A 12,092-nucleotide genomic window follows, 5' to 3' on the forward strand; every position below is an offset into this window, starting at 1 on the left:
TTATTTTTTTTTTTTTGAGGGGATTGCTGCCAACCTACATGGTCTCTACATCAATGTGGGAGAGAATAAGGGTGCATGTAAGAGCATCCAATAGGGATGAGATTTTTAATTTCACGAGGGGTTCTTCCTATATCTGTGATAGGTGCCACCAAGCATATAACTCATGTACAAAAAATAATAATAATAAAAAAAATCTTTTTCTAATATATATTTTTTTCCTTTAATTCATTAGTTGAGATGCTCCATGGAGAGTTGACATTTTCTAAAATATATTCCGAATCAGATCACATTGTTCTAATTTTATAATATATTACAATGTGGTCTCCCATACCATAGCGAGTCTCACAGACTCACACAACACCGATCTTATTTGTTTATAAGGAAATAGTTCTTTGGGTCAAGGCATACCCTACATCTCCTCACACTAATTATTATATTATTTCTGGACAAATGATATTTGTGCACAACTGTGCATAGTCATATACATAATGGGGACGAGGGTCTATGGTGCCACCCCTCAAATCCATCCATAGGGATCAATTAGGATTGCATGGATAAGATTGATGTTGGCTGAGATCGATCCACAATCCTAGCCAATCTGACACATATCTAGTGATAAAGTAAAAGGTAAAATATTTCAAAATACTAATATTAAAAAAAAAAAAAAAAAAAAATCCATCCGGTACCAATCTATTTTGGATCAATGTTGATTGAGACCCACACTTGAGTTTTAAAATCTTGCATCCATTTGATCACTGTATGCACAATTGAGGTGCACTATGCACCGTCATATACAAAACTTATCCATTATTTTTTTTAAAGAAAAAATAATAATGAAAATAATCAATGTAAGAAGGTGTAGAATACCGTACTTGGAGAACCCTCTTGCTTGTTTATATCAATAATTACAAAAAACCTTGTCAATTTAGTGTAAACAATACCAGCATGCAAAAAGTATACAAAAGCATCTTCAATGCATAAAAATAGGTGCAACATGGTCTTTTCACAACCCACTATATTTGGGCGTAACTTTTATGTTTTTGGTAGGATGCTGGGGCATAACCAACACCTTGTTTCTCCCATATCAATATTCTTGCCTTGCGCACACAGGTTTGGATCAAGGATCGTATATAGTATATACTGTATAAAAATGATTTTTTTTTTTTTTTTTTTTTTTTAATTAATATACAAATGAGTCAAAATCTAAGAAAGTAGAGTTGATTAACCATTTTTTACTGATTGCTTATGAAACTCCTACGTGCGTCCCAAAGCTTGCAACGTGTCTTCTTCCTCCTCACAGCTGCGAAGGAGCGGGATTGACTTACGAAGTCTGAAGTCACAAGTAGAGGGTAGAAAAGTCTTATACGCTTATCGTCTTTTTATACAGATCCAAAGCTCCAACCAACTCCAAGGTGCCTTAGATCATTTATCTCATAAGCATAGGCTCCTCCTCCTCCAGTGGAGGCAGAACGTGGAAGTCGAAAAAGAAGAAGAAGAAGAAGAAGAGAAAAAGAGCATACATACTTATAGCAAAAGGAAAAGGAAACCGATTGACCAGGGAGGATGGGGTTGAAGGTGCTGTCGGCGCTGGACATGGCGAAAACACAATACTTCCACTTCCAGGCCATTATTATCGCCGGCATGGGCCTCTTCACCGACGCTTACGACCTCTTCTGCATTATTCCAGTCATGAAACTCATCGGCCGCCTCTACTACCCCAACCCTGGTACTCCCCACAATGGCGTCACTCCCCCCTCCGTCGTCTCCATAATGCTCTCCATCGCTCTATTCGGTACTGTCATCGGAAACCTTGTCTTCGGCAGACTTGGCGACAGGGTTGGCCGGAGGAGGGTTTATGGCCTGGCTCTCATTCTCATGGTGTCCAGCTCCGTGGGTTGCGGTTTCTCCATCTGCCGTACCAGGAAGTGTGTCCTTACCAGTCTCTGCTTCTTCCGGTTCTGGCTCGGTGTTGGAATCGGTGGTGACTACCCTCTCTCCGCCACCATAATGTCGGAGTTCGCTAATAAGCGCACACGTGGCTCTTTCATCGCCGCCGTCTTCTCCATGCAAGGGTTTGGGATCCTAACCAGCTCCGCCGTGTCCATGGCTATCTGTGCCATCTTCAACCGTGCCTCCAGGTTTCCCGACCCGTCCAGACCGACTCCTGACGAGGCGGATCTCGCTTGGCGCCTGATTCTCATGGTCGGAGCCATCCCCGCTGCGTTGACTTTCTATTGGCGGATGATGATGCCTGAAACTGCCAGGTACGTGACCTCTCTCTGTGCCGCCTCCATTGATTTCTCTCCTGCCGTTCGATTACCTGCAAATCCATGTTAACCGTACTTTTCGAATCTGGACTTAATGTTAGCGTACGGTGATGCTGGGTCGATGCCACCATGTGCTGACTCAGTCGAAATTTGAAAGAAAATTGAGGAGGTTCCATCAACGATTCCCCAAGCCCGCCTCTGAAAGGTCATATATGTAATTAGGAAGTCTCTTCACCAAAAAAAAATTAGGAAAGTCTGTATAACAGTAATTTTATTATAATAAAAGGTAAATTCTGTTTTTGAATAAAAAAAAGTTTTTTATCTCTCAAGAAGTGGTTAGTTATGGTCGAACCTGGTTCAACTGGCCAGTCCAGTCCGGTCAAACCTATGATAAAACCCAAGCAATGTCTTCTCTTATTCTGAAGATTCTTAAATTTTTTGGTAGAAATTCTGAAGATTTTTAATTGATTTGCAGATATACAGCTTTGGTGGAGCAAAATATTTCTCAGGCTGTGAAAGATATGGAGAAGGTTTTGGACGTACCTGTGAATGAGATCAAAGAAGATACAGATCAGGTCCCACCAGACCCATCTTCCTATGACCTTTTCTCCAAGATTTTCTTTCAACGTCATGGTCGTGATCTTTTTGCCTGTGCTATCACATGGTTCCTCATAGATGTGGTTTTCTATTGTAGCAATCTTTTCCAGTCTCAGATTTCTCACCATTATCTCCCCAAAAAAACATCTGTCAATGCCTACCAAGAAGCATTCAATGTTTCCAGGTTTCACGCTCTTATCGCAATTTGCTCTACAATTCCTGGATATTGGGTCACAGTCGCCTTGATTGATCGCATCGGTAGAGTCAAAATACAGATGATGGGTTTCTTCTGTGTGGCTCTCTGCTTGTTCGCTGTTGGAATCCCTTATTACATGTACTGGAATACTCACACTAATGCAGGCTTCTTGATCCTCTATGGCCTCACTTTCTTCTTCTCTAACTTTGGGCCTAATACGACCACCTTCATAGTCCCTGCAGAGCTTTTCCCGGCGAGATTCCGGTCGACTTGTCACGGCATATCTGGGGCGGCCGGCAAGGTCGGAGCAATTATTGGGTCGGTGGGGTTTTTATGGGCATCGCAGAATATGCATAAGCTTGAAGTGGAGTATGGGTATCAAAAAGGGATTGGGATGATGACAACTTTGGTGCTTCTTGGTGGAATATGCTTGGCTGGGATGATGTTGACCTTCTTCTTCACTCGTGAAACTATGGGAAGATCATTAGAGGAGAATGAGAGGGAAGAAGTAACTAAGGATGGGACTTTGTGGAGATCTTTAACACAGCAGTCTCAAGTGCCTCTCAGTGCAATTGCTGCTTTATAGGTAAGAATAGATCAAAAAGAGCTTGGAATTAAGATCCATCACCACTTATAGTCCCTTCTTTCTTTCTCCCTCTTCTCAATATTACCCTGTAAAGTGTAAACTACTGTATGCAAAGTTCTAAAAGAAAAAAGGCTGTGAAATTTAGTATTTGCATTCTCTAGAGATCACATCCTCAGCAGTGAGCATTGAACGGCTAAGAGCCTATGGGCATCATCCCAAGGGACTTCTAACCATCCAATGCTCTCTGCATCCATGCAACAACTGCAGACCATGATTTCAAGTATGAGTATCAATATCATATTGGCCATATTGGCTATATTATATCGGTATCAATTGAGAGTAATCCTTGATCTTTGACCGATCTAGGTCGATTACCCGTATCATTTCAGGGGTAAAAAAAAAAAAAAATTACTTTTTTTGAAAAGCAAGGAAGTGACCAATACCTACCAATATCCTCAGATACCGATTCAAATCGGTATCAACTGAGACCGATACCAAGAATTAAATCCATGTTAGAGACGATTTTTACACAATGTTCCTAGTGTATATTCTCTTTAGAGTAATTTACAGTGTCACTCCCTAGAGAATGCCAGTATTATAGGAACATCCCCTATTTAATACTAAATTGCATTCAGACCCCCTGCTATAAAGCACGCTTGGCCTCGGCGCCTTGCTAGAGGAAGAACGTGAACGTTGAAACTCGAAACAGAAGAAGAGGATGAGGCTGAAGGTGCTGTCGACACTGGACACAGCAAGAACACAATATTACCACTTCAAGGCCATCACCAAGGCCAGCATGGGCCTCTTCACTGAAGCTTACAACCTTTTCTGCATTGCTCCAGTTATACGACTCATCGGTGGCATCTACTACTCCCACGCTAGCTCCAACCTAACTCACATCAACGTCATTCCTGCTTTGGTCCTCTCCATAATGGTCTCTGTCGATCTCCTCGGCACCATCATCGAAAACATCATCTTTGGAATACTCGACGATCGTGTGGGCTGGAGGCGGGTCTATGGCATTGCACTGTAGCTCATGGTGGCCAGCTCCATTGGTTACGGCTTCTCCATATGTCGCACAAGGAAGTGTGTCCTCACCAGTCTCTTTTTCTTTCGCTTCTGGCTCGGTATCGGTATTGGTGGCAACTATCCTCTCTCTGAACTAATTTTCTATTATATCATTTATGAACAAGATATTACATATATATAGACAGAACAGAACTAGGTCTAAATACAATTAGATGATCCACTAGGAACAACTATGTAACAACATATGAACTAGACACTGCTGGGGCAACACACTGTATCATTACTCTATTAGGCCCCCTCAAGCCCAATGGAGGCGAACCAACGGTGAGCTTGGAACGAAGAGTAGCAATGGGTTGTCGCGACAATCCTTTGGTCAAGATGTCAGCAATCTGATCAATAGTGGAGACATAGCGCACAACTAATTGATTGGTGGCTACCAGATCACGCACAAAATGGAAGTCCACTTCAATATGTTTTGTACGCGCATGAAACGCCGGATTCACAGTGATGTACATGGCACCTATGTTATCACACCAAATGACCGAAGGATGTGGTAAAGAAAGACCTAGTTCCTGTAGCAGAGAGCGCAGCCATATAATCTTAGTGGTACCAGAGGCCATGGCATGGTACTCGGCCTGAGTGGAGGATCTGGACACTGTGCATTGCTTACGAGAGCACCATGAAACAATATGAGAGCCCAGAAAAATAGCATAGCCAGTGGTTGACTTACGATCTCTGGGACAGCCTGCCTAATCAGCGTCGGTGTATGCGGTGAGAGAGAAAGTGCTTGAAGGAGAGAAATGAAGACCATCAGAAATAGAATGTTTCAGATATCTGAGGATGCGTTTTACAGCAGACCAATGAACATCAGTAGGACGATGCATAAACTGCGCAACCCGATTCACAGTGAAACTCAAATATGGTCTGGTAATAAGTAAATACTGAAGAGCACCTACCACTCGACGGTATTCAGTGCTATCAGAGAGCGATGCCCTGGACGTAAGAGACAGGGAAGAACCAGTAGCAATTGGTGAAGCAATTGGCTTTGCCCCTGTCATGTTTGTGGTGTGCAATAGATCAGTCACGTACTTATGTTGACTGGGAAAAATTCCAGCAGATGATCGAGTCACCTCAACACCAAGAAAAAAATGCAAGATACCTAAATTATTAAGGGAAAAAGTTGCAGCTAGCACCAACATGAAAGCAGTTAGTGTAGAAGAGGTGTTTCCTGTCAACAACAGATCATCAACATATACTAAAAAGAACATTACAACACCATTGACCCGATAGATGAATAATGAGCTGTCAGTTTGTGAAGCAACAAAGCCATATGATAAAAGGAAATTGCTCAAACGAGTGAACCAAGCTCTTGGTGCTTGTTTTAGGCCATATAAAGATTTCCGAAGAAGACAAACATGATCCTGATGAAAAGAATAAACAAAGCTAGGTGGTTGCTCCATAAAAACTGTTTCGGTGAGATCACCATGTAAGAAGGCGTTCTGAATGTCAAAATGCTTTAATGGCCAATTAGATGTCACAACAATTGAAAGAATGACATGAACAGTAGCTGGCTTGACTACGGGGCTAAACGTCTCAGTAAAGTCAAGGCCGGGGCGTTGATGGAAACCTTTCGTGACCAGCCGAGCCTTGTGCCATTCAACAGTACCATCAGCGTTATGCTTAAGCCGAAATACCTAATTACATCCAATTGTATTCTGACCAGGAGTGGGAGGAACCAATACCCATGTTTTGTTGTGAAGAAGAGCAGCAAACTTGTCCTGCATAGCTCGACGCCAAGGGGCAGATTTCATGGCTTGACTATAACCAGTGGGTTCAACATCCTCAGATATAGGATATATTTGGTGGCACAAAGTGTGAGGCACTGTGGACAATGAAGAGAACTAGTCTATGATCTAGTAACATTGGGATGCACAGAAGTGGTTGGTTGGGTAGTATCATGAGGGATAGGTAAAGTGGGTTGATCAAATGGAATAGACATATTAGATTGAGCCAAGGACATGGACCGAGAATGGAAGGAGATTCTCTGGAACTAGGCATAACGGGATGAGATGTTTGAATAGGCATAATGGGCTGAGATGTTTGAATAAGGATAATGAGCTGAGATGTAGGAAGAGGCATAATGGGTTGAGGTGTAGAAATAGGTATAGTGGACTGATCCATGGGAGAGGCAAAAGGGCATGGGCTAGCAGAATAGGGAAAAATAATTGGGGGAGAAGTTGTAAACCATAGTTCAATATCAACGGTAGTAGAACCAGTCCAAGAAGAAAGAGAAGAAGAGAAAGGAAACACAGCCTCATCGAATGTAACATGACGCGACACATAGAGCCGATTAGTTACAGGATCTAGACACTTATACCCCTTGTGAGATAAGGAATATTCAAGAAAAGCACACGGTTTAGAGCGAGGATCTAATTTGTTGTGAGCATAGGGACGTAGCCAGGGATAGCAAAGGCAGCCAAACGTTCGAAGAAACAGATAATCAGGATTTTCAGAGAATAGGCGCTGAAGAGAACATTGAAAGTCAATAATGGGAGAGGGAAGACAATTTATTAGGCACACTGCTGTTTGGAAAGCAAAAGACCAATATTGGGGAGGAACATAAGCATGAAATAAAAGTGCCAGACCTGACTCAACAACATGGCGATGCTTGCGCTCAGCAACGCCATTCTGTTCCTAGGCATGAGGACAAGAGATGCGGTGGGATTCCATTGGTTCTAAGGAAAGAATCCAATTTATCAAGTTCACCTCCTCGATCAGTTTGAATACATTTGATGGGGCAGGAAAAACATTTTTCAACCAAACCTTTGAAACGAATAAAGATTTGAAAGACATCAGATTTGTGAGTCATAGGATAAAGCCAACAGTATTTACTGAAATCATCAACAAAAACTACATAGTAACGAAAGTCATCAACTGAAACTATAGGAGCAGGACCCCAAACATCACAATGTAAGAGCTCTAATGGAGTAGAACTAATTGAAGAAGAAGCAGAGAGGGGCAATCTGTGGCTTTTAGAGCATTGACACGCATCACAGAGATGATGAGTTAATGTTGATGTAGGTAAGTGGAACCGAGAAACTATCTGGCGAACAGTCCAAAATGAAGGATGGCCTAGTCTGTAGTGCCAATCAAGAAGCGAAGCACGAATTGCAGAAAGAGCACTCGAGGAGAAATTAGCAGAGATGGGCATTTGGTACAGCCCGTGCGCACTCGGACCTTGATTAATTGTCTTCTTCGTCTGCAGATCCTTGATAAGGAAATGAGAATAATAAAATTCAACAAACACATTATTGTCTTTAGTTAATTGATAAACTGATAACAAGTTGCGCTGAATTTGTGGTACATGAAAAACCTGAGACAAACAAAATTTAGAAGAAGTAGAAAGCAAGACAGAGGAACCAACACTAGAAATGGGCAAACCTTGACCATTGCCTACAATTATCTGGTCCGAACCATGGTAGTGAGAATTTATGGCAAGGTTGCTGATGTCTGCAGTAAGATGATGGTTAGATCCAGTGTCAAAGAGCCAAGAAGAGGAAGAAAAGGTGCAATTCATAGCAAGAAAGGCTTGATTGAATCTCTGTGGGCAGTGAGATGCCTGATGACCATCCTGATTGCATATTTGACAAGGCATGCGTGAATGAAGAAAGGGAGCAGAACCTGGTGGAGTAAAGTCGTGATTAGGAGAGCAGCCACAATGGGAAGAACTCTGTGAGGAGGAATTCTGTGAAAAAGAATTCTGGTCTTGGGATTGTGAACGAGATGCTGAACCTCGGTGAGATTGATTGTAATCTTGGTATTGGGAGTAACGAGGCGACCGACGATTTCCCTTGTAGTGGGACCGATAATTGGTATAACGTCAGTTGTTCTGTGACGAGGAGTGTGAATCAATCGGATAAGCCATATGAGCGGTAGAAATTCTACTGGAAACATCATCTGCAGATTTAAGAAAACTCTCTTGGCTGAGCAGGAGACCAGTGAGTTCAACGAAGGTGACCGGAGTTGTGCGTAGGCGGATGGAGATTACAAAGTCTAGATACTCCGAGCCAAGGCCTTGAAGGACTGCAAGAACTAGATCTTCATCACCGATTGGTTGATCAATGGCTGCTAGGGTATCGGCAATCGTTTGAACAGAGAGAATATAGTTAGAAATGGAATCAAAGTTGCGCTGAAGACGAAACAGCCAATCTTTAAGATCCATCACTCTGGTACTTAACGAAGGAGCAAAGATTCGTGCAAGAATGGACCAGGCTTCGAACGAGGTCACAACACTCACAATATGAGACAAAATGGATTTAAACAAAGACGATATGATCCAGCTTAGAATAAGCTGATCTTGACGATCCCAAAGAGTGTCAGGACCCGTGGAAGCAGAGGAAGCCGAAAGAGTTGCAGACGGACGCGGAAACGAACTGTCGACATATCCGAGCATATTGTAACCCCTGAGAAGAGGAATAAATTGTGCTCGCCACAACAAATAATTTGTGGTCGTCAATTTGAGAGAGAGTTGCGGAGAAACATTTGCCGAGATCAAAGGAGCAACAGAGTCTGTGCTCATCGCCGAGGATGACGACACCATGAAAAAGTGCAGAGGCAAAGAAGAAGTTCAAGAAGTGAAAAAGAGGATCAAGAAACAAAAAAGACTCTGTGGAGCATTTAATGCTCTGATACCATGAACTAATTTTCTATTATATCATTTATGAACAAGATATTACATATATATATATATATATAGACAGAACAGAACTAGGTCTAAATACAATTAGATGATCCACTAGGAACAACTATGTAACAGCATGTGAACTAGACACTACTGGGGCGACACACTGTATTATTACTCTATCACTCTCCGCCACCATAATGTCGGAGTTCGCCAACAAGCGCACACGTGGATCCTTCATCACCGCTATCTTCTCTATACAAGGGTTTGGGACCCTAACTAGTTCTGCTGTCACAATGGCCGTCTGTGCCATCTTCAACTGCTTCTCCGGATCGCCTGACCCTTCTAGCCTGACCCCCAGTGGCGCGGATATCACGTGGACCCTGCTTCTCATGCTCGGATCCATCCTCGTGGCGATTACTTACTTTTTGCAGATGATGATGCCTGAAACTGCAAAGTATGTGATCTCTCTCTCTCTCTCTCTCTCTCTCTCTCTCTCTCTCTCTCTCTCTCTCTCTCTCTCTCTCTCTCTCTCTCTCTTCTCTCTCTCTCTCTCTCTAACTTCTTTGATCCTGCAGCCTCCTGTGATGTTGGGTCTACGGTAGGGTGTCAAAAATGGGGCCGAACCAGGAAACTGACCAACCGAGGCTTCATTTAAAATGGCTTAGGTTTGGGGCATTACTAAGGGTGTCAATGGTCGGGTAAAACTCAGCCCAACCCTAAAGTCTTTTAACTCAACCCAAGCCCTCTAGGTGGGGTTGGGATATCTCAACTTATGCTCAACCCTGTCGAGTTTACCCAATCCAGCCCAGCCCTAATGGACCTTGATTGGTCGGACTTAACCCAAGCCACCAAACCCAGTACTATTGGTTACTTGGTTGTTTTTCTTGATGTATTGTAGGGTTGCTTGATCTTGATGCATCACAAAGGCCAAAGACCAAAGTTTTTTATATATGTTAATTTGGAAAACGAAAGATTTTTGTAGGTCTTTTTCTATAAGTACTTATTTATAATTATTAATATATCTATATTATTATATACTTAATATATAGAGTTGGGTTGGGTTAACACCTCAATCCCAACCCAACTTGGCTTCGAGCCTGAAATTCTCAACCCTAGCCCATCCTATGGGTTGAAATCTCAGCTCAGGCCCTATTCGGGCTTAGGGCAGGTTAGGGTGGCTTCGGCTGATCGGGATTTTTTGACACCCCTTGGCATTACGATCGACTTGATTTGAAAAGCACAAGAAACCAAATCAGAACCGACTCAAAACCTAAATTAAACAGTGAACCAAATCGTTACAGCCTAGAATTCATACCCCCCACCCCCACCCTCCCACCGGCCCACCCACCCATCGGCCCACCCATTTTGTTTAAATATATTGGAAAAATGGTTTAATGCACCCAAACACATGGACCAAAATGACCAGTTCACCCCATGAAATGAATGACACTTTGGACCTCTTGCGGACAAAGAGGAATTGCATTCCTTCATAGGAAATATTTTCCCAAATATATTTGTTAAATGAACCCATTTTTAAACTGAAACTGTCTGACTGATACCCTTAAACATGTGTCGAATCATTCCGGATGGTTCCTGATTCGAATCAGTCAAAACCAATCACTAATCGAGTAAATTGTTAGTGCCGATTCCGATATGAATCAGCCGAGTCTCGGTTGCTTTTGATTATTACTTCTTTTGCAGATATACCGCCTTGGTGGAGCAAAATATTTCGCCAGCTGTCAAAGACATGGAACAAGTTTTGGACGTCCCTGTGAATGAGATAAGGGAAGATAATACTCAGGTCCGACCAGACCCACCACCATCCTATAGCCTTCTCTCCAAGAGATTCTTCCGACTCCATGGCCGGGATCTTTTTGCCTGAGCCATGGCTTTGTTCCTCATAAACGTTGTTTATTACTGTAGCAACATCTTCCAGTCTCAGATTTATCACCATTATCTTCCCATAAAGAACACTGTCAATGCTTACCAAGAAGCTTTACATATTGCGAGGCTTCACGCCATTGTCACAGCTTCCACCACAATTCCTGGATATTGGGTCACGGTCGTCTTGATTGATCGAATCGGTAGAGTCAAAATCCAAATGATGAGCTTCTTCTGTGTGGTTCTCTCCTTGTTCGCTGTTGGGATTCCTTATTACATGTACTGGAACAATCACCCCAATGCTGGCTTCTTCATCCTCTATGGCCTCACTTTCTTCTTCTCAAATTTTGGGCCTAATACGACCACCTTCATTGTCCCTGGAGAATCAATCTTCAGGATTCAACTCAATACTTAAGAAGGAGAGAAGAGATTGCGGTCAATGCTATAAAGAGAGTGTCTAAATGACATATAGTTTCATACCAAGTCACAATATTGTCCATTTTGTATGAGATTAAGGCATTACAAATGATATCATAGTGGATCTCAACACCATGGGGCCATAGTAAGGACATTACGCTACAAGGGAGGAGATTAATTCACTTCCAAGACACGACTCAGATCCGTTAAGCTTTAAAGGTTGGGCAACATACAAGAGAGGTGATGAAAAGACATTTCTTTAGTCTCGCATATTGGCTAGGGGGAAGAGACTAGCTAATTGATAACTTCTAGCACCCCCTTTCAATGTGCCTAAAGCTATACCTGAGGCCCATGGATCAAAACAAACAATATTATGACTTTGTGTGAAATCAAGGCATTCCGTTACACCTCTATAAGATTGGACATGTCGTCAAA

The 12,092-nt window shown here is 42.5% G+C and overlaps 1 protein-coding gene and 1 pseudogene across 1 annotated transcript; both read left to right on the forward strand.

Moving 5' to 3' along the window:
• Positions 1-1,413: 1,413 nt before the first annotated feature.
• Positions 1,414-3,793, forward strand: LOC122084992 (probable inorganic phosphate transporter 1-10). The gene is made up of 2 exons (XM_042653411.1): positions 1,414-2,264; positions 2,743-3,793. Exons 1-2 carry the CDS (start codon positions 1,564-1,566, stop codon positions 3,644-3,646), a joined length of 1,605 nt encoding a protein of 534 aa, XP_042509345.1. The 5' UTR covers positions 1,414-1,563; the 3' UTR covers positions 3,647-3,793.
• Positions 3,794-4,364: 571 nt separating this feature from the next.
• On the forward strand, positions 4,365-11,671 carry LOC122084993 (annotated as a pseudogene).
• The last annotated feature ends 421 nt before the right edge of the window (positions 11,672-12,092 follow it).

The sequence above is a fragment of the Macadamia integrifolia genome, chromosome 7 (genome assembly GCF_013358625.1).
Source record: "Macadamia integrifolia cultivar HAES 741 chromosome 7, SCU_Mint_v3, whole genome shotgun sequence".
NCBI classification, from domain to species: Eukaryota; Viridiplantae; Streptophyta; class Magnoliopsida; order Proteales; family Proteaceae; genus Macadamia; species Macadamia integrifolia.

What these genes read in the sequence shown, in the direction of transcription:
- LOC122084992 (XM_042653411.1), top strand. Translation starts at nt 1,564, where the DNA reads ATGGGGTTGAAGGTGCTGTCGGCGCTGGACATGGCGAAAACACAATAC. An exon ending in ATGATGCCTGAAACTGCCAG is followed by an intron (nt 2,265 to 2,742) that starts GTACGTGACCTC and finishes ATTGATTTGCAG; the next exon opens with ATATACAGCTTTGGTGGAGC.